Here is a 22,193-nt window from a genome sequence, read left to right as displayed (position 1 = left end):
TGAGCTCTTCCACGACCTCATACTCCGCTTATATAGCGTTTCTTCTATACTACATAGGGCTTTGATCTATCATCATTTACCGCTGCTCAACGATCACCTTCTACGATCACCGTGTACGATCGAGATGTCAAACAACCCAGATCTCCTTCATCCTCCACAACGGAATAACAACCCAAATCCAGACCATATCATCCCGTTGACACCTCAAGTGCGACCCCCTTTTTCACATTACCAATCTTCATCTACACTACCTATTACTCCACAAACTCCTTATTCTCCTCAAAGAACAACATCTACAACATTGGAAAAATCAACCGAGTTAAAATCATATTTATCACTTCCACCTAGGATATTACTTACATTCTTATCACCATGTTTATTACCTATCATCTTAACTATATCTCATATGATTAATAATCGACAATCTACAGCTTCTTTAGCTATATCATTGAAAGAATCAATGTTTGCTGCTTGTAACGGATTAGCAAAAGGTGCAGCTTCGATTCAAACTATGCCTAGATACTTGGCTATACAAACTAATCAAGAAGTTATAAGAGCTACTCAAGCTAGTATTTTAACGATTGGTAATTTATTAATGGATTCTGTTACTACAATAGAAGTCGTTGTTGAATTTATAGTGGATACTTATAGAAGTATGCTTTTGTGTACAATAGAATTGGCAATTAGGGGAACTTTGGAAATTGTCATTGGAGCTGTTGAAGTGGTAAGTCGAAATACTTTTTAAACTGTAATCACGCATAAACGCTGATTTACGTTTTGATATGATAGATTACGGAGGGAATAACCACTTCATTGAATAAAATTCGAGATGAAATTCAATCTGATATATCAAGTGCGAACAACCTGATACAATCCGCTGTAAGCGGTATCAACGTGAGTGCTTGATCACTACTTTCAAATTACACAATCATATAATCCTTAACTGAATTTATAAATATTGTAGTCGGTTACATCTCTTGTAAATGTCAATTTATCCGTACCTGAATTTTCTATTCCTTCACTTGATTTCTTAGCCAATGTAACCGTACCTACAACATTCGAGGATAGTCTAATCAAATTAAATTCCTCATTACCAACTTTGAATGAACTCAAAAATAAAATGAATGAAATAATCGAAATACCCTTTGAAACTCTCAAAAAAGAAATTAATGAAACTCGACTTGAAATTGCAGCTAATTTCAATTCTTCTTTATTACCTGTACCAGCATTGTCAGCACTTTCCTCCAACAAAGCAAATGATCTACAAAATGATCTTTGTACTGATCTCGATACTTCATTAATTGATGATACTGCCAAAGCATTACATAAATTATCAAATACAGCTATAGGTTTGATGTTCTTATTGTTGTTTTGTATTTGGATAACATTGATTATTTGGGAATGGAGAAAATGGAGAACTATGAAAAATACGGTTGAGGTTGTTGAAGATGAATGGAGAAGGGAAGGTAAAATTGATGCTTGGAGAATAGTATCGATTGTTGAACATCCTATTCTTGAAAAGTATTCTAGTGGAATTCTAAGTAGATTAACTCGATCAAATAGAACAAGAACGAATTTGAGGTGGTTCTGTGAGTTTGATTTCATTGACTCATCCTGAGAGGATTGCTGACCAACGGTAATCTCAGTATCATACCTATCTCATCCTACATGTCTTTCTTTACTCTTCATCTCATTATTAGGCTTTCTTTCTATTCAATTTCAACTTGTCGCTCTTAACGCACTTAAAGCTCATGCAAGAGAAAATGCCAATTCGACTGTAGCAGCTTCGACCAATTCACTCACGACAAAATTAAACGCAGTTGCAATGCAATCAAGTGAAGAATATGCAGATCAATATAATGCCGCTATTGCAACTTATCAAAAGAGAATTGATGATGAATTATTTGGATCTTGGTTGAATACTACAGCTATAACACTCAATACAACTTTGGTTGAATTTTATAATGAAGTTGAACAAGGTGAGCGAGCGATCATTCCTTCCTAAATTGTGTGTTTGAATTTAAATTAATTTCTGTATTTTCTTTGACTTGTGTAGTGCTTAATACTACTTTTGGGGGTACAATCTTATTCAACCCAATTAACAATTTCATGTATTGTATTTTAGGATCAAAAATTAATAATTTAGAAAAAGGTTTAACTTGGATTTCTGAACATGCACATATCGAATTACCTACACTTCCTTCTAATATCTTAATTTTATCAAACCAATCAATGAATGAAATTACAACTCCTATTGCAGCTGCTGCTATTGGATCAAGTTCATCTTCCAATGAAGACAAAGACGAAGGTGTTGTAGGAAAATTAATTAATCATTTTGAAAATACTTTAAAAGCTGAAAGAATGTTTTATGGAATTATGATTATTATGTGGTGTATTTTATTTTTAATTGGATTAATTATAGTTATTTGGAATTCAGGTGGAAGAGATAAATATAATTCTTATATTGAAAACAAAAATCTACAAAATAATAATTCACAGAAAAAAAAAGAAGAAAATGGAAATGAAAATGAAAATGAAAATGAAAATCTTAAAAATTCAATGAATTGGATACCTTGGATTAAACAACAACAAGAACATCCTATATAGGATACTTATACTGAAAAAGAATATAAAGGAATAAAAAAAATTGAACCTAAAATTAATATTGCTAATTCTAATGAAAAAAGTTTTTTTGAATATCCGATAAATCAAAATGAATCTATTAGACCTTTTAATTCAAGAAAAAATACTTTAGGTTCAACTATTTCTTCATTAGCTATTCCAGGTCAAATTTTTTTAAAAATAACAGGTAGAAAATTATCTTCAAATTCGAAAGATCAAAATCAAAATCAAAATCAAAATCAACAATATGATGATGAAAAATTGATTAATGGAAATATTAATTCTGAAAATTATAATTATCATTCTTATGATTTTATTAAAAAACAAAATCAAAAAGATAAAAAAGATTTAAAAGAACAATCTAATTTTTGGGTAAATAAATTTTATGGTAATTTTTCTACTGAAAATTTAAAATCTATTCTACCAACTAAAAGTTTTAAAAATGATGAATCATTATTAAAAAGAAATGAAAAAACGAAAACTGAAAATTCTTTTGAACCAAATCAAATTCCGAGTAATTCTTTTTCATCGAATGGAGAATTGAATGAGTTAAATCAATTTAATTCTAATAAAAATATAATTCAAGGTGAATGGACTATGAATAATCCGCAATTTATTGGAAGAAATTTAAATGAATTAAATGATATAAATAATAATAATCAAGGAAGATATCCTTTATTTAATGAAAAAAATCAAAATCAAAATCAAATGATTTATCCTAGACCAATGTCAAGAGCATCTACAATTCAAGTTATTGAAGAAGTAAAGATTTTACCTAAATTTAATAATCATTCATTTGAAAATCAAAATCCTTTTAATGATCAACTTCCTCCACCTTTACCTTCAAAATTTGATTTATACAAAGAAAAAGAAAAAGAAGAAGAAAAATTAAAAAGTATAATTTCACCTTGTTCAATTATTTCTTCTTCTTCTTCTTCAAATAAAAGTTATTTCGCATTTGAACCAAAAGTTCAAATTGTTAATAAAGTTCAAATTAATTCTAATTCTGAATATGGAAAAGGAAAAGGTACAATTGCTTTAGCTGGTATTTTAGAAGAATTAAAAGAAAAAAAAAGAGAATACAAAAAAGAAGAAGATTTAGAAAATATTTTTGATGATAGTAGAGAAATTTTATGAGTTGCCTCACATTATACGATATTGTTTATAGTATAGTTTGTATGTATGAATGATTTGTTAATGATGATAACAATGGTAAAAATCCCATCGAAGAGAAGTACATGGGAAGATTTGTATGTATCATTGGTAACATAAATGAGATATACTTAAGAATATAGTAATAGCATTAGATAGTAAAATCATGTTTGACACCATCGTTAGACCAGCCACAAAAATCAATTACAGCTTTTTAGATGAATCATTTTTTACTGTGTACAATGAACGCGCAACAAGGTGTTCAAGTAAGACTCATTTATACAAAAAATGTCTTAGCTCAAGTCACCTGATGAATGATCAAAACTGTGCTGCTAAGTCAATTATTCGAAGCAAAGTGAAATAAAGCAAGATTGAGAAATCAAATTCGGCATCGCACTTCTTGAGCTAAATGACGTTTTCGACTAATCATTATATTTCAACATCAAGAAAAACTTGCTTGATCAAATACCGTTGTCGTTGTCATTGTCATTGTCGATGCTATGCCTATTTTCGCCACTCAAAAGTCAAAATCCAACATAAAATCGAGTGAGTGACGCATGCTTATATCTTTTGGTATACTTACACAGGAATAGGAACAAAAATACATATAGACTTTTTTTAAAATAACTTTTTTATATTATTGTCTAATTACGATAAAAAATCGTCATACGGCGCAGAGTTGTGTAAGTGTAAGTGTAAAATAATGTAAGAGCTTGGTGTAGTTAATAACCTATTTTATCAGGTTTTTGTCTGCGTAGACTCTATTCGGCCAAAAAAAAAAAGCACAGTCATTTATTTTATAGACGGCAAAGAGGCTTTGCTTTTTGAAAAAAGAGGGGAAAAAAAACATACGCCGTCCCCCGGAGAGTAGAAAAGAAAACCCTTTAAGAAAAACCCTGAATTATCATCATCATCATCATCGATAGGTCGTTTATTCAATTTAAATTATTTCTGCCAAGCATACAAAGTTACTTTGAATTAACTGCGACCTGTGCAAAAATCAGTTATATCATAACCTTACTTCATTTTATTAACCTTGGCCAAAATTCATTCTTTCATTTTATAATATCCCTCTTTCTGTGCATATATCTTCAACACATCTTCTTCTGAAATCTTGTAGCTTTACCATTTCTTTTCAGATATACATATATATATTTGTACATTGTTCCGCAAATCTCATTATACTTTTTTGCCACCTATAAAGTTCCGATCAATTCAAAGGAACTCAACAATATTATTCAGATTCTGAAATTCGATTCTTGTCAAAATTCATCTCAAAAGAAATATATCATTAAACAAGCAAACAAGCGATATTCACAGAACCTAGTCAATTGAATCGATTCCTTTTAGTGAATCGTTTTGGTATCTCCTTTCTCGCTTTTTTGGATTATCGAAATCGATCATAAAATTGTATTTACATAAGATCGATTGATCACATAAAAACCAGAACATAATGTTATTTCCGTTAGCCACTATCTTATTAACTCTTCCTGCTATACCTATAATATTGGCAGAACCACTGAAAATCCCTTTAACGGCACATCATTCTCGACAATATTCTGATGATTTGGAAACTCGTCAATCTTGGTTAAAAGGACAAGCAAGAGGTTTAAGGAAGAAGTATGCACATCATTTGGGAGAAAGGGGTCAAGATTTATTGAAAAGGGATAGGTATGAAGAGGATTTCGAAATTGGTAGGCGGAGTATAGGGAGGAGATCAAGTGGGACTGTCGAGTGAGTTTTCTTACTTGTCTTCCTGAGCTTAAAAGTACAAGTCGAATCAGAATTTCATTACCTTGCTTTTGCCTCAATATTTATTTATCGGAGCTGAGCTGACGATTCTTGCTTTGCGTAGATTGACAGACGTAGGAATTGACGCTTCATATTCCGGACAAGTTTCCATCGGTACACCCGCGCAAGATTTCCTTTTAATTATGGATACTGGATCCTCTGATTTATGGGTAGCCGGATCATCTTGTCAATCTTCATCATGTACCGGGGTTTCAACATTTAACTCTGGTGATTCTACGTCATATGCTACTAGTAACGCCGCCTTCAATATATCATATGGATCGGGTGATGCAGATGGTTATTTGGCTACTGATAGCGTATCTTTAGCTGGTTTTACTGTAACTGGTCAAACTTTTGGTAAGCTTACACATACCATCTGTCTGTCTTCGATGTAGATTATTGATGTTGACTTTCTTTTCGTATAGCCGTCGTCACTTCCACCACCGCTCAACTAATATCTGCACCCCTATCCGGATTGATGGGACTTGCTTGGAAATCAATAGCAGCTTCAGGGGCTACTCCATTCTGGCAAGCTCTGGCTGCTTCTGGATCTTGGACAGATTCCGAAATGGGTTTCTACCTTGCTAGATACCGAGGCGATAATTATGCAAGTTCAGTCGAAAGTGAAGGTGGCCAATTGACTTTGGGGTGAGTGTGCTCAGTGAAGAATCGCAAGAAGGGAGTTGAGCTGACCAAATTTATTCAGAGGCACAAACACGAGCACTTATACCGGAGCTATAAACTACATTTCAATTGACTCAGATGATCTCGATTATTGGAGAATCCCCGCACAAGCGGTAACTGTTCAAGGTAGCCAAGTATCAATCGTAAGTACCTGATCATCCAGCCGCATGCCCAAGAAACATACTGATGCAATCGCGTTCATCAGGGCAACTCACCTTCAGCTGCCATCGATACAGGAACGACTTTAATCGGTGTTCCTACTACAGTCGCTCAAGCAATTTACGCCCAAATCCCGAATTCCGCGGCACTACCAGCATCATCAGGGTACGAAGGATACTATCAATATCCTTGCAGCACGACAGTCAACGTTACCATCCAATTTGGTGGATTGAGTTATGCGATATCGAATGCAGATATGAACTTGGGTAGCTTCACAAGGGATAGTTCTATGTGTACCGGTGCCTTTTTCGCGATGGATCTGTAAGTTACCGCATCTCGTTTTAGCCTACCCCTTGACATTTCGAGCTGACAATTTACCGGACGTATCGGTAGATCCTCGCAATCTCCAATCCAATGGATCGTCGGTGCTTCCTTTTTGAAGAATGTTTACTCGGGTTTCAGATATAATCCAGCTGCAATCGGTTTCGCACAACTCGCCGATGGAGTTTCGACAGTTTCAAACGGTACTTCCACTTCTACTACTGGAGGGGGAACAACTGGTTCAGGCGGAACGGGAAGCGGAACGGGAACGGGTTCATCAAGTGCGGCTTTACCAGTCTTCGCTAAGACTTCAATAAGTGGTCTGCTCCTTTCAGCTGCATTTAGTGGTGCTCTCGCCAATCTCATATAGTTTGAAAAAACTCGGTACCGGGATTTGAATAAATATCCCATGCTGTTGTATTTGTACTCCTCACCGAAACAAACTGAAATAATCACAATCACAAGAATCTAGACTTGAAGGTAGATTTACTAGAAATCATACACACGCAATCGAAAAATTGGAATTATAATCGCTGTTCAATTGAAACAGATGTATAACTAACACAACTATCAATCACAAATCAACTATTTACATTGCATTAGAAATAGGTAAATACAAGAGGATACTAGGAATTATATACTATTATATATGTAGCTACAATATATGCATTGACATTTTATCTTGAGTTGATTGCGTCTGAATTGATGTGTACTGAACAGGGGCTGTCAGATTATTATCACCTACTTGTCAATCCTCAATTTGCAATGGTGTGGAAGAATCTGACTCAGCCCCTCGGCCGAAAATGTCGGAGGTATATCATATGAAAACTATTTGTAATTAGGCTGAATGAATAAATCGTAATGATCAATTAGGAAAAATCTAATTTTTAATATTGAATATTGATCGCTTACATAAGAAGAATTAGGCGGCGGAAGGTTCCCGATTACACGGTGAATGAGGTGATTCGACTATTACTCATAGAGCGAGAATGAACTACTCACTCTGCTTTCTCTTATCTTTTATTTTTAATAACAATTCTTTTCATTCAAATTAATCTTACTCAATTTCTATATAAACAACAAAAAAAACCTATAATTCAAACATTGAAAATTACTTTCAAAATATTATCAATAAATTCAATAAACTTGGCTCGTTCATCTTGTAGAATATTAAATAGAAGAAATAAATTAATAATTTATAAAAGAAGTATACATTCTTCTTCTTCTCATCCTCCACCACCACCACCACCACCACCACCTTCTACTTTGAAATATATTAAACCTTTAAGTTCTATTCCATTTCCTTCTGAAAAAGAAAATTCGAACAAAATGGCACCTATAATCAATGGAGATCATTTAAATAATGTAAATGAACCTAAATCAAAAGGTGAAAAATCTAAAAAACAACATTCTCAAGTTGTTATTATTGGTTCAGGTCCTGCTGGACATACTGCTGCTATTTATTTAGCAAGAGCTAATCTTGAACCTGTTTTATATGAGGTAAGTTTTGCTCTTCATTATTTGAGTAATATAGAATTTTTGTTGATTTTGTTTTTTGCATTGTATTATAGGGTATGCTTGCTAATGGGTAAGTTAGAAATAACATTCAAAAGAATATAGGATAAAAGATAAATTATTAATATGAATGATTTGGAATATAGATTCGCTCCTGGAGGTCAACTTACAACTACAACTGAGGTGAGTATTACAGACTACATCAATGAGATGAGGTTATTGAAATTAGCTAATTTATATCATAGGTTGAAAACTTCCCTGGTTTCCCAGATGGTGTTACAGGTACTGAAATGATGGATAAATTCAGAGCTCAATCGTGAGTTCAGATGTTTGTATTAAAAGTTTTGTTTCGTATACCATTGATTAACGTTAAATTATTTGTTTTAAAGTGAACGATTCGGTACTAAAATCATCACTGAGACTATCGCCAGAGTTGATCTCACTCAACGACCTTTTAAATATTGGACTGAAGGTGAAGAGGAAGAAGCTGATTTCATGACTGCCGATACGTGAGTCAAACTCTCTTGATCTTGAAGATCAAAATCATACGTTTATTCCATGCGTGAAATTGATCGTCTTTATAATGATTAATGCTGATTTCATTTTGATAATTGTTAGTCTCATCATCGCCACCGGTGCATCTGCTAAAAGACTTTTCCTTCCAGGAGAAGATACTTATTGGCAATCCGGTATTTCAGCTTGTGCTGTTTGTGATGGTGCTGTACCAATTTTCAGAAATAAACCTTTAGCCGTTATTGGAGGAGGTGATTCAGCTGCTGAGGAAGCTACTTGTGAGTGTTTATATACATTTCCCACGGAATTGTAATTTATTTATTGATCAATTCTCTTATCATCTAGACCTCACTAAATACGGTTCTCACGTTTATGTTCTGGTTCGAAGAGATGAATTGAGAGCTTCTAAAATTATGGCTAAGCGATTAGTATCTCATCCTAAAGTTACTGTACTTTGGAATGTAAGTTATGAGCTTTTTGTCTTTTCTGGTTATTTTCTTACAGATTCACATTAGACTAATCTACCATTGTGTTTATAGACCGTAGCAACAGAATGTAAAGGAGATGGAGATTTACTTCAATCTTTAGCTCTTAAAAATGTTAAAACAGGAGAAGAATCAGAATTAAAAGTAAATGGATTATTTTATGCAATTGGACATGAACCTGCAACTTCTTTAGTTAAATCACAATTAGAAACTGATTCAGATGGATATATTAAAACAATTCCTGGAACTTCTCAAACAAGTATTAAAGGAGTTTTCGCTGCAGGTGATGTACAAGATAAAAAATATAGACAAGCAATTACTTCTGCAGGTAGTGGATGTATGGCTGCATTAGAAGCTGAAAGATTAATTTCAGAAGAAGAAGCTGAAGATGATGAAATTAAAACTGAAGATGTACATGTACCTTCTGAAGGTTATATGGGAGCTGATAAAGAATAAATATATTTATTTATATATCAAATTCATAGGTGAGAAGAAGAAGAAAGAGGAGGAGGAGGATGAAATAGATTATATAGAAATTCATTTTGATGCATTGCTTTGATTTAATTTACTTTTAATTTGCAATTATGTCAAATAAATTTTATCAAGTGTTCAATTTCATTTTCGTTCTGGACTGATACACGTTATTGTTTGATATGTGCTTTACAATTTTAAATGATGAATTTCTCATAGCGTATATTCATTTGCGCTTCCAAAAAAGTACAAGACCAAAAACAAATTTCGCAAGTAAGATAATGTTAACTACAAGTAGCTCATTTCCCACTAACTACGCTTTCTTATTTGAATCCTTTCACAATGCTACGCCTTTCTTTATCTGTTCAAAGGCTTCAATTCACTTGCCAATTTTCATTTTACTTCATTACCTCTCAAATTCAAAAAACATGAGATATCTTTCTTCTTCCCTCTTGTATATCGGTCAACTATAATATTCTTCTTCTCAAAGTCTGTCTTTCTTTCCACTAATCTACTACTGACTTCCATCTGCAAAATTCAATGACTTTGAGAGAGACTATGTTCTTGACATATTCTGATAATGTGTACTTGTAGATTCGTATTCTTTAACGAATAATCTCTTTTGTTCTTTAATCATCCACCTATTCAGCGGTAATCGACATATCAGCGATCACTATTACTATTCTCTCTGTGTAAGTATCAAAGAGATAACTCACTTCATTATATCATTAATATATTCCCTTAAAATATTGAGAGATTCAGTATCAATATTTGTATAAGCTATAAAAGGACCAAAATTGACTATATTCCCAATTCAATTAAATAATCAGCTTTTATATTGGTGATTGTTATATCCATTTTTTTTTGGGATCAGGACATACCGAATAATCTGAGTAAATGTTCTGCTCCATAAATTTCACTCATTGGTTTATCGGTATTCTGACGCTTTTGCTCAACATATTGAGCTCTTTCGAATCGATATAAAAGATTATTTCCAAGAGCTTTATCAAAATATAATGTGATTCCCGAGATAATTTCTGAGAGTAAAGCTGTAGCTCGACTTGATTTTCAAAGCGTTGAGTCAGCATACATATTTAATGACTTCTTCACTCAGATCTGAGTTCGAGTTAGAAAAAAACAACAATACTTACGGTCCTCTATCTTGACCTTTCTTAGTATTATTCACGTATTGTCTATATTCTTCCAACAGCTCTCTAACATTTGGTTTACGTGGTAATGTGACGAGCTAATGGCAAAGACACACGAATGCAGATCAGTACATAGCCTTGACTTATTTCGGCTTACAGAACAACACACCTGATTATTCTTCGTTACGTTCTCCCAATCATCGACAAGCTGTAATTTCAACACTTCAGGAATCACGATTTTCACTTCCGGTCGATTAAGGAATGCGGCTTCCTATAAGCGAGAGTACAACCAGATCACGTCAGCTTCTCCTCTATTCAAGAAACAACTTGCACGGTTCAAAGGATTTCTGAATCATTGCGCCGATACAGAATGAGAGGAACATACCGTATCTACAGCGGACTCTCTAGCTCTCTTCTTACTATCATTCTTCTTACCACCTTTCTCCTTACCCTTGGCTGTACTTGCTGGAGCAGGAGAAGCGGTAGATGAACCAGCTACAGAAGGCGGTCTATTTTTCTTCGCTTGAGCATCAAGTAAAGCTCTCCTTTTTGCGAATCCAGCCTCGTTGAGCTTGAGAAGTCGTTGTTCAGGTACCCACTCATCCCATCTGCGAAACCACGACATCAGCCAAGGATTCGTAAGTTAAGGAGAGACTGTGCGAGGAAAACAACGATATTTTCGGTAATTTATTTCGTCATATGAGCGTTATTGAATTGTAATGACTCACGTTGTCTTCCACCCTTTGTAGTGAATGAAATAGTGCGGTCCGACAGTGCCCAGGAGTGTATTGTTCTCATCCCAATTTTCGGCCAAGATGATCTATATTTTTCGATTTTCATCATATATTAGCTTATAAGTCTTTTAAAATTGCACATCCGCCTTTGAAACTTTGCATAAAGCTGCTTGTACTATATGAGATGGATTTTAAACTACTCACACGAGCCTCGTAGAGCAAAGGACCGTGATAAGCGAGTACATACTCGTCATTCGTGAATTGATTCATTGAACCTGACATCTCGATCGATGACTCTATGTATATCGTAGATTCAGACTTGGAAGTGGTTTCAAAAGTTGCACACTGTTCTAAAGCTCATTATCAACATACCATTTGAGCGGTTTGGAAGGTTTGACGATGTCAAGAGTGAAATATACAGTTGAGGAGAAAAAGGGATGACGCGTACCTCTCTTTTCCACTATGCACTGATAGCAGATTTCTAATAAGCATCAAAATACTATTAGAATGAAGATCTAATTGATCTCTTTCTCATGATACTTACGTTGAGAATATAGCTTCCTTGTACCAGAAGATATAGGTAAAAGAGTGAATTGAAATTCACTTATTTTGACGCGTAATGTTTGGATTTCTCGTTTTTCCCACTAAAAAGTAGAAATCGTCGCTAGGTTCCGCTTTCGATCGAATCGCGTCACTCGCTCGTTCAACGATTGTCCTATGTTTGTCCTGTCAGCAAAGTCAGCGATTAAAGGTCAGTAAGTAAACATACGACTGATGATGGTTAGTATGGAATAGGTATGATGTTATTGCTGTTGATAGGTGAATTTAAAGATGATAAGGCTAGATGAAGATGTTTATAGTTCAGCGGATAAGTCCAAGTGTTAACAATTACTCAAAGTGGCACTCCACGTCTCCCTTTACCCTTAATCTTCTTTGAAACCCCCACTTAAAGAGGACACAAACCCAGTACAGAAAGACACCGAAAAGACATTATTAGTTACTCATTCACCTTTATCCTTTCTTTCTTCTCTTCATCGCATCTTTACATTTCCCTAAAACCCTCTTTTTACGACCTTCCACACTTCTACTGCGATCCAACGTAGTCAGAAACGCTAGGCTCGAAAAGGGATCAAGTTTTAGTTGATTTGGAACTAAGTTGGACAGCTTAGTAAGTTTTTGTATTTGTTGATGTCCCTCTGTTGGGTGGCGAGGCTTTCTGTTCCCCTCTTCTGCTGCGTTTGTATGCACAAGGCGAGCGGGAGGTATCGCCATTGACACCTAGAGAAGGAATGATCTGGGTGCAGAATGCAAAGATAAAACCAAACGATTCACACAAACACCTATACTCTATAATTTGTTTTATGATAGTCATCTTTAATAGTAAAGACAGATGCTAACACTTGACTGCACATTTTACCTACTTCTCTTTTTCTCGAATTGGCTATTCGAATTTCCGTAACATCCCTCAGAACGCTGCATCCACTTGTCCGGACTGAAAAGTCAATAGAGATCGTATCAGAACGGTCCTCACGAGTTGAGAAACAATTCTCCTCGGTTCAGTTCCCGCGCATATCTCCGTTCACAAAAGTCAAGGTTTTCGTAAATCGTTAACATGGCTCTCGCTGGACCCAGGCAACCTGGAGTGAGTTTGCCGCGCTTCTTTCCACCTCAATCTAGCTCCCGCCTCTTTTCTGCTACTGCGCTACTACACCGGTTGCTGCTTTCCACCGTCCGTGTCTCATTAGCAATGGATTGTCCAACAGCTACCACGCCTTCATAACGGCTTGGAGGTTGTTGCGACTCTTGTGACCAGTCTGCTGACTAGCATGTCACTTCGGTACAGCCTAAATTCGGTCAATCAGTCGCGCCCAACCTGAATGTCCGACATTTATGTCCTAATTGTCGTACTGATCCACCGAATATTATCGAGGAGTATTCCAAAGGTGATTTGGTGAGTATGATTTTGAGCACGATCCCAACGTCTCAACTCTTTGTTGACTGAATACCTGGCCACAGGTTTGCGGCGATTGCGGGACTATTCTAGGTGACAGAATTGTCGATACCAGGTCTGAATGTGGGTATTATTCAATCAAATTGGCATGTCTTTATAATCTGGCTGACATTGATTCACAGGGCGTGTAAGTATCAGTCATGCTATCACTGATTGTGAACCCAAGTTCACCATTTGATAGACTTTTGCCGGTGACGAAAATGGCGATGATCCTTCTCGTGTAGGAGACGCTGGTAATCCTTTATTGGGTTCGAATCATCTAGATACCGTTATTTCGCATAAAGATGGACGATCAGGTATAGCTCGAGATCTCAATCGAGCGGTTCAGAGGGCCAATAACCTATCAAACGGTATCAATGGTAAAACAAATACAGCTGTTCTTTCCGCTGTATTTTCCAGAATTGGCGAGAAATGCGATGCTATGCAATTACCTCGGGGCGTACGAGAGAGAGCTCAACATGTTTACAAAATCGCCGATGATCAAAAAGCTATCAAAGGAAAGAACGAACCTGCTATCATTGCTGCTTGTATTATATACGCATGTAGAGATGCGGGTGCTCATAGAACTTTCCAAGAAGCTTCCAAGGCTCTCAAAATTTCGAAGAAAGAATTGGGTCAGGTATTTACAGTTATTAAAAATGCCGTTCAAGCTAGTGGAACTAAGACTGGAGGGCTTTCCGACGGTTCGAATAACGCTCAAGAATCGACGGAAGCTCTTTTGGGACGATTCACCAATTACTTGGATCTTGGAAATGCAGTGTTCAATGCTTCGAAACACATCGCAGCTGAAGCTACTGCCAAATCTACCATCGATGGCCGCTCCCCAGTGTCTATTGCTGCTGGTGTGCTCTACTTTACATGTGTATTGCTCAGTAAGAACGCCTCGGCCAAGGATATAGCGGGTATGGGTGGTGTATCAGAGTCCACCACAAAATTGTGAGCGGAGCTTCACCTCTGTAAGGTGGTTATGCGCAGTAAGCTAAATCCTTCGTTTTTGTCATTGTAGGATCTGCAAAATGGTAGCGACTAAGCTCGATGATGTTATCAGGCCCGAATGGGTAGGTATTTCGCACAATTTCGTTAGCGTTTTGAACCCCGCTTACGATTTGTCTACCATATGTAGAAAACCGAATACGCACCTGGTTACGCCCAATTAGCACAATTGGGTCGAATCAACGATTCAGCTAGAAATTCGAGGTCGGGCACGCCTAGCAAGTCGTTGAAAACCCCCGTCGCCCAAGCTCAATCTGTCAATGGCAATGCCAATGGAGAAGCTAAAACACCCAAACCTGAAGGCAGTGTTAATGGCGATGCTAATGGCGAGGCTAAGGTCAACGGAGATGCAAATGTAAATGGAGGTGGGGCTTAGAAGCCGAGAAATTACCACCATACAAGTAATCATCGGAGGCAAAGAAAAGCAGATCGACCATGGCGGAGAAAATCAGAGCACAATATATCGAAATTGGTGTCAAAACATGCCCGTTCAGACGAGTTACAATAGAAGATTTTACAAAAACATTTTTAATATCGCATTGAAAGAAACCGAAACTTATTCTTGTATACTCTAAATTGTTGTACCATAAGCAATTCGATCATATTGAGTTGATCAACTATTCAAAACTATTCAATAATCTAAAGTCATGTAGGAGACCAGATGTGAAGGTCACTCGACCTAAATCGTAAAATATGGCTTAGCAGCATGCATAGCATACAGTGCGTAGAGGTGGGGGAATAAGAAGTTTTGAGTCGCGATCAGAGTATGGTAGATATAAGTCCTTGAATTGTTTCGCACTTAATCGTAATCATCGTCTTCGCCTTATAAGGGTAAATCTCATTGGACTAGCTGATTCCTACTTATATTTACATTGTTATATGTACATTGTCATGTGTCGCACGTCGCCTGCTGGAGCCGTACCAAATCTATCATATGGGATTCCCAACAACCGTCACATAGTCGGATACTATCTTCTCCATATTCGATCTCCTATCATGATCAATGGGACCAGCTGATCGTCACTACAGCTCATAATCACTCGTTCTCCTTTTATTTGTTTCAATTTCTAGTGAATCTACATGGCTGAAACCAATGCCCGTAAGGATTTACGAGATTCTCTCCACTTTTTCGGTAAGTCCTCTATTCGTATTTTGAACCTTCTGATTCCCAAATTTCGGTCTTGGTATTTTTCGCGTCAAACATGTAAATCGTGTTAAGCTCGATGGGAAAGAGACATTCAAGTCTTGGTGATTTGCAGTATAGTATGATTACGTTATTCCCGACGCTACATTCGACAAAGCTTTTGTGACATCCGACAGCTTAGTCATGAACGCGATTTTGGTGTTTCATTTGCACTCTGCTTATTGTAATGGAGCTTAAAGAGCTACATCCTAAGCTTAGTCGGAACGATTTGATAGTTCGTATCAGTCCAACCAGAGATAAAACGGAGATCTGATATCCCACGAACGAGGTGAAGTCTGGCCCGAACAGCTTCGGTCTTACTTGTCAATCATGTGATAAGAGATCTTTAATGTCATGTCACCTACACTTTCGATCAGCCCACATCACAGACGGTAAGGAACATTACCTTCTTCAAGAAACGAACAGAGGGTGTTAGGTATATACAGAAGCATCTGAAAAGCATGATCTCAGGAAAACGGTTCAATCTTCTCTGTTTCATCAGGTAAAAGATCAAACTGGATCCCGCACCACCAGTTAGCAATATGGAGGCTATACGAGCCGTCTTATCTAATGAGACAGAATTAGATCTTCATCATGTTGAGAATCGAGATGAAAAAGTTGCACTAGATGAAAGGTAAAGAATTATGCCAGAAAGTTTTAAAAGTATGAATGAAGAAGACAGAAATATTTCGAAAAAAAACATAGTGAGATAAATTGATATGGTTAGCAATTTTCTCTTGATTAGTACGAAATTAATCATGGCTGACCTCTTTGTCAACATAGGCCGATTGTGGCTATCCTGTATATATTGAATTGTACGCATAATACCCTAGCGAATTTCTCTCGGATGAAACTAAATTAACGTACAATTGTAGTTTTGGATCGTGCCAATCTAGGTGCCGCCAAACTTCAAGGTATAATGACAAATCTTCATCTTTCCACTCAGCAATTCGCAGCTTGTATTTCTCTTCTCTATGGTAAGTCACTTGGTTTGACAACAACTCATTCTCAATAAGCTTAACATGATCAATTTCGATCTCAGATGGATACCTTCCATTCCAAACTCCATCGAATTTGATTATCGCCAGAGTCAGTCGACCAGGTCTTTGTGAGTAACCTCAATATAACATCTAGTCAGTCCCATCTTTTCAACAATGCTAACAATATGGATTTGCGTTAGACATCAGCATCGCTGTCATTGTTTGGGGGATCATTTCTCTATGTACCGCTGCAGTTCATAGCTTCGCACAGCTTGTCGGTGTACGAATAGTACTTGGAGCAGTAGAAGCAGTCTTTTTCCCTGGAGTGATCTATTTCCTTAGTGCATGGTATACTAGACCTGAGATTGGTACACGTATCGCAACATTGTTCATGGGTCAACAACTTTCAACAACTTGGAAATGCTTTTGGAAGGTCTGATCGCTGCTGGAGTCTTGAAACTTGACGGACGGCATGAATTGAGAGGCTGGAGAGTGAGTATTGTCATTTTCTTGGTGATTTTCGGGCCCTTTCAACGTTGTATAAATGTTGCTTGACTTGTGCATTTCATTAGTGGTTATTCATAGTGAGATTATCATCATAATTTTACTCGCATAATGTATTGCTCACTTTTTAACAGCGAAGGATCTTTGACCATCGGATTCGGTATCATCTTCGCATTTTTCTTAGTGCGTCCCACTCACAGATCATAAAGGCAAAATCATTCGATGCTCACGAATTAACGCTGTAGCCTGAATATCCCATCAGAGCCAAGCGTCTGCTAAATCCGATTGAACGAGATTTAGCAGTGTGGCGACTCGAACATGAAGCCGGTGCTGCAGAAGGACACGATGATACTGGAACTTGGGAAGGTTTTAAAATGGCACTTAAAGACCCTAAAGTATGTTTGCTTTTTGGTATCGTTACCTCAAATTCAACTTGATTATTCACTTTGTAGTTTTGGACTCTGGTTGTTGTCAACTTTTGGTCACAAGGTATGGGATCGATCATTAACTTCTTTCCGACGATGGTACAATTCCTGGGGTATAATTCGATTAACACTCTTCTGCTCACTGGCCATAGCTGGACGCAGGGCTACTTTTGCAGATCAAAATCTCATTCGAGGGTACGCAAGCACCTGTATGTCATGCATAAAGATGGATCATAGTAATTTTGACACACAGCAATATGTCTTATAATCCTTCAACTCGCTTCCGTCCCCTGTCCCCCGTCAAAGTCTTCACTAATTCCTTTCTCTTCTTCGTCTCCTCCTCATTATCAGCAAAAGAGAGTTCTATAAAATTCCAATCCAAGAGATCTTTGATGACTCCATCCTTGCCATTTAGTAAGATCATAATCAAAATTCCAACTCTAGTTGAATCTCTATCTTCTTCAAGGCCAAGCCAGAAAAGAGCGGCTAAGTGATTCACAGCAAGAGCATATAAGAATGAATTTTGTTCTTTTGTAATTTGTCCCGAAATTAAAGCTCGAGCATATGTCGTCAAGATCTCTTTATCTTCTTCGTACGGTTTGAAATAGCTTCTTATACCCTCAGATGAAATTAGGGGAATATCCTTCAATGTCAATCTGATGTTTTTTAGCGAAGAGCAATGATCTACCCAAATTAATTTCCTATAATCCCTTGGATATTCCATTGAGAATACCGGTATTAGTAATTGAGTAAACAATTTGTCTGAAAATGAGATTGATTCGTATAATTCTAAAAAATCTTGATAAAATTGATAAAACGGAACTCCAGTTCCTAAGAATGGTGTTGATATCTTTTCTAAACCTAGAGCCCCGGATGATCCACCTTCCTTTGATTCTGCTTCTATGGTCAGACTTGTATCTGTTTCTTCAGGCTTGACCAAAGATCCCATGAACTCATGCATGATTTCGCTGACCAAACCATCTCTAAACACTTCAACTTCGTTGACAGCATTACTTGAGGTTTGACCATGTTCCAGCATATGTACTTTCATCAGTCCGAATACTATTCTCGCTCTATCAAGTTCGTGTAACTGTGAACCGTAATATGCCTTTGCAAGAATTAATGTCGCTTGGACAAGGGTCACTTCAGAGACTTGCCAATCGTTCGGAGTCTGTTGAATCGCTTCTGATGTTCCAGAGCGAAGTAACTCATTAAGAGGAGACCAAATCCAGTCTGGGCCTAGTGGTAGCCCAGGTAAAGCAGGTTTTTCCTCGTTGTGCACTTGAGCGACTTGGCGGAGAGAAGAAGTAGCCTTTAAGTATAAATGAGAAGGTTGACAGGGTGAAACAACGACGTCGACGTTAGGTAAGATTTGATATTGCAATAATGGTCGGATTACCTGAAGACCGTCTGTATGGCTCAGTTTCGAGATTTCAGGTAAACCACTCCTTAGATCGGATTTGAGCACCACATCTAACAATTCTAAGGCTAAGGGTTCATCCCCTGCTTGGAAGGCCTGAAGTGCGTGAAGAGCGCTTGATAGCCAATCCGCAGTTGGAGGAGAGGTAATCGATAGGAGAAGCAGTTCGTATTGTATATGTGTGGTTTTGCGATCGCCTGACTGGACAGAAAAGGCAAAACGGGCACGTATTGAGTCGATAATTTGGTCGGGTAAGAGTTGACCTGTTGGAAGTAGCAACCGATGGAGTCGTAAGGAATTGGCAAGTAGCGTTCTGACAGATTGTTCTGTGTTTACCTCGTTGACGATCTTGTCAATCATTTGCCCCAGTCGAGTATCTTTGAGTGCATCAAGCAACAAGGCCCTCTCTGCCTCTCCATTTTTCACGCCGTTAATCTTGATACCCTTGGCCCATGCGCAGAGCGTTGCCACCGCTTGCGCTAGCAGCATGTTATTGGTTGATTGCCGAATGACATGTACGGCCTCATCTTCCCATTTCAAAGCACCCACTTGCGCCCAGGTGAGATCGTGTTCGGGTGTCGTCCTATGGGGATCTATCGCACACGTAATCCAGATCTCCAATAAACTGAAATACGCCTTGATGAAATCTCTCTCTACGTTGAACAGTCCATTCTGAGTAGTAGAAAGTTTGCCGTTCACCCACTGACCGAGAAGACGCCATATTTCCGAAGAGGAAGTGACGACATTCGACGATGATCCATATCTTCCTAAACTGGTATAAGTCCCCAAAACCTCCAAAGCTAACTCTTGGCCATATTGTTGTGCTTCCGGCGTCATATCGTTCACCCAGGTGGCTGTGACAACAAATCTCAAAGTACTTTCATACACCCCTTGTCCAAGCAATTCCTCCGCGCATGCCCTTGAAGAAGTCGTTATGTCCCTTAATAGTCGCATCGCTTCTACCGAAGGGTACTGTGGGTTTGTACTAGAGGTTGACGATGGAGGCCATGGCCTCGAGATTATGTGAGCTTTGAGGATTGCCGGTATTAACGGACACAGGCTTTCGCATGAATCTTTCGAAAGAAATGTAGCTCGGCGGATAATAAGCATCAATTGATTCACAGTTTGGTTCGAAAATCCATCTTCGATCGATAATAGCTCTTTCAGCCTGGGTAAGACATCTTCAAATGGAATAGACGAGACACCCAAGTCTTGATTTCTGTCCGGAGTAAACTCCATGGGTTCGTCTTGTTCCCCATTCATCCATGACCATGATGACCCATTCAGTGCTTCGTAAAGAAGGTCCACTCCAGACTCGATAACACTGATACCCCTTGACAAACCAGCTAAGATCTCCACACCTAGTTCTATACTCCTCTTTATACCTTCATGCTTGTCTATCTCCGTAATGACAACTTCGCTATATGCTCCTTGGTGATATCTTGATATCACTCTTGAAAGCGTGTTCATCATAGTTATTTTCTGACTTGGCACAGTGGATCTACACAGATGAGTAATCTCCTGCATTGTATATCCAGCTAGGTCAGGTGAAGAACCGTGATGGTGTAATCCTAGATGTTGAGGCAATTCATTTTGCTCAGAAGATGATAGAATGTTGCCAGAAAGGTCAAAACGGGGTGAGGTCGACGAATCTGCGGAAGAGGAAGAGACAGGTTGCAGCCAAGCAAGTTTGGAGGGCTCTGAAGGAACAGATGGGAAGAACTGCTTCAGCTCTGATAACGAAGGGTCATCTCGGTGAGGTGGGCGTTTGTTAGAAACCGGTCTAGAAATAGCTAAAGTATACACAGAGATAAATTAGTCTCGGGAATTAGAACTGAAAGCAGAATAACCAGCTTACGTGGCTGTGAACCCACTTGCAGCGAGATCTCTCGGTCGCTGACCTGCTGCTTTTCCTTTTCCTTTTCCTTTCCCTTATCCTGACTAGCTTTAGCTTGTGCTCGTTTCCTCAGCGCGTCCATCAGGTTTCCACCGAACCTCTCCTCCAGCTCTTCCACTTCTTGTTCCCTCTCCAATTGATTCATACTATCTACCTTTCGTCGATTTTCTACCGAGACTTGATCTATTATGTCCTGCGTATCGCCGATCTCAAAGGGTCTAGATGATGGTCCACTCTCGCTCATTCCTCCTTGCGTCACCTGGTCCGCCGCTCCTCCTTGCCCATGTTCTTGCTGGAGCCGACCGCTAGCAGGCGTAGACTCCCTAGCTTCCTTCCTCTTGCGCATGAGTTCCACGATCCCAGATCCGAAACGTTCTTTGAGCTCCTCGACTTCACCGTCCCTTTCTATCTGAGTCATCCCCTCAACACGTCTAGCATTTTCATCTTGAACGCTTCGTCTAACTTCTTCGACCTCAGATAACTTGTCGATGGAATTCGAATGAGCGCGATGAGGTTGTGATGTATGTAATGTCGGAGGGACATCTACTGCTTTCCCTTGTCCGGCGGCTTGTTCGCCGGCTGCTCGAGCTGCTTGACTGTGTCTGGCTTTTGCAAATGCGGAAGGACGTTGTGACCGATGAACCGCTAATGGAAATCCCGAACTCGAAGAACTAGGCACAGGAGCGGAAGGAGCTACAGGAGGCTTGGAAGGTCGCTCTACAATATCCTTGAGCATGGCTTTGTTAAAGTTATGGTGATCAACGATCAACGAAGGGATGATTGCGAAGTAAAGAGATTTGTAGAAATTGTCAAAATATCAGAATTCTCTTGGATTGCCTCCACTTCTACATTTTTACGCAACAAAGAGCAGACTCAATCTGAGTAGATCATATACTGATATTGTCCGTAAACAGCGATGCGGAATAGCAAGTATATCCAATTGCATAGCTTAATGAAAGAGACATGAATGCATGATGATCAATTTTTGTATAAAATGTTAAGTATGTCGACAAGACTGATTAGTCCCACATTCAGTGGAAGCGTAAACGAACGAGGACATGCCCAGTCTTGACTTTTTTATTCGCTTTTATACAATTACACGAATGTAAGAGATATTTACCTCAACTTCAAATATGAGTTAACAAAAGGTCAACCTTATCCGGCCGAGGGACTGAAAGCGTGATT

General features: G+C 38.0%; 7 protein-coding genes across 7 annotated transcripts; 5 read left to right on the top strand and 2 right to left on the bottom strand.

The window, feature by feature from the left end:
* Nucleotides 1-124: 124 nt before the first annotated feature.
* On the top strand, nucleotides 125-3,759 carry I206_106847 (uncharacterized protein; the record flags this gene model as incomplete). The annotated part of the gene is made up of 6 exons (XM_019157327.1): nucleotides 125-724; nucleotides 790-894; nucleotides 965-1,589; nucleotides 1,647-1,979; nucleotides 2,057-2,421; nucleotides 2,608-3,759. 6 exons carry the CDS (start codon nucleotides 125-127, stop codon nucleotides 3,757-3,759), a joined length of 3,180 nt encoding a protein of 1,059 aa, XP_019010045.1.
* A 1,468-nt stretch (nucleotides 3,760-5,227) lies between these two features.
* I206_106846 (uncharacterized protein) lies at nucleotides 5,228-7,099 on the top strand (the record flags this gene model as incomplete). The annotated part of the gene is made up of 6 exons (XM_019157328.1): nucleotides 5,228-5,508; nucleotides 5,630-5,922; nucleotides 5,991-6,213; nucleotides 6,272-6,392; nucleotides 6,455-6,729; nucleotides 6,802-7,099. The coding sequence occupies 6 exons, from the start codon at nucleotides 5,228-5,230 to the stop codon at nucleotides 7,097-7,099; spliced, it is 1,491 nt and encodes a 496-aa protein (XP_019010046.1).
* Nucleotides 7,100-8,058: 959 nt separating this feature from the next.
* On the top strand, nucleotides 8,059-9,698 carry I206_106845 (thioredoxin reductase; the record flags this gene model as incomplete). Its single annotated transcript, XM_019157329.1, has 8 exons — nucleotides 8,059-8,229; nucleotides 8,301-8,317; nucleotides 8,391-8,427; nucleotides 8,490-8,560; nucleotides 8,634-8,753; nucleotides 8,863-9,035; nucleotides 9,103-9,218; nucleotides 9,297-9,698. The coding sequence occupies 8 exons, from the start codon at nucleotides 8,059-8,061 to the stop codon at nucleotides 9,696-9,698; spliced, it is 1,107 nt and encodes a 368-aa protein (XP_019010047.1).
* Nucleotides 9,699-10,269: 571 nt separating this feature from the next.
* On the bottom strand, nucleotides 10,270-11,877 carry I206_106844 (uncharacterized protein; the record flags this gene model as incomplete). Its single annotated transcript, XM_019157330.1, has 8 exons — nucleotides 10,270-10,354; nucleotides 10,430-10,514; nucleotides 10,595-10,773; nucleotides 10,865-10,959; nucleotides 11,031-11,132; nucleotides 11,247-11,469; nucleotides 11,590-11,681; nucleotides 11,800-11,877. 8 exons carry the CDS (start codon nucleotides 11,875-11,877, stop codon nucleotides 10,270-10,272), a joined length of 939 nt encoding a protein of 312 aa, XP_019010048.1.
* A 1,330-nt stretch (nucleotides 11,878-13,207) lies between these two features.
* On the top strand, nucleotides 13,208-14,975 carry I206_106843 (uncharacterized protein; the record flags this gene model as incomplete). Its single annotated transcript, XM_070203416.1, has 6 exons — nucleotides 13,208-13,237; nucleotides 13,439-13,546; nucleotides 13,612-13,731; nucleotides 13,788-14,542; nucleotides 14,613-14,664; nucleotides 14,730-14,975. 6 exons carry the CDS (start codon nucleotides 13,208-13,210, stop codon nucleotides 14,973-14,975), a joined length of 1,311 nt encoding a protein of 436 aa, XP_070059517.1.
* A 1,349-nt stretch (nucleotides 14,976-16,324) lies between these two features.
* Nucleotides 16,325-17,928, top strand: I206_106842 (uncharacterized protein; the record flags this gene model as incomplete). Its single annotated transcript, XM_019157332.2, has 10 exons — nucleotides 16,325-16,416; nucleotides 16,566-16,597; nucleotides 16,658-16,759; nucleotides 16,825-16,890; nucleotides 16,963-17,195; nucleotides 17,247-17,254; nucleotides 17,335-17,346; nucleotides 17,401-17,449; nucleotides 17,512-17,661; nucleotides 17,719-17,928. The coding sequence occupies 10 exons, from the start codon at nucleotides 16,325-16,327 to the stop codon at nucleotides 17,926-17,928; spliced, it is 954 nt and encodes a 317-aa protein (XP_019010050.2).
* A 25-nt stretch (nucleotides 17,929-17,953) lies between these two features.
* On the bottom strand, nucleotides 17,954-21,744 carry I206_106841 (uncharacterized protein; the record flags this gene model as incomplete). Its single annotated transcript, XM_019157334.1, has 2 exons — nucleotides 17,954-20,904; nucleotides 20,970-21,744. The coding sequence occupies 2 exons, from the start codon at nucleotides 21,742-21,744 to the stop codon at nucleotides 17,954-17,956; spliced, it is 3,726 nt and encodes a 1,241-aa protein (XP_019010052.1).
* Nucleotides 21,745-22,193: the final 449 nt, after the last annotated feature.

Source organism: Kwoniella pini, chromosome 10, assembly GCF_000512605.2.
Source record: "Kwoniella pini CBS 10737 chromosome 10, complete sequence".
NCBI classification, from domain to species: domain Eukaryota; kingdom Fungi; phylum Basidiomycota; class Tremellomycetes; order Tremellales; family Cryptococcaceae; genus Kwoniella; species Kwoniella pini.
The sequence above is the reverse complement of the archived record's forward strand: the minus strand, read 5'-3'. Positions and strand labels throughout refer to the sequence as shown.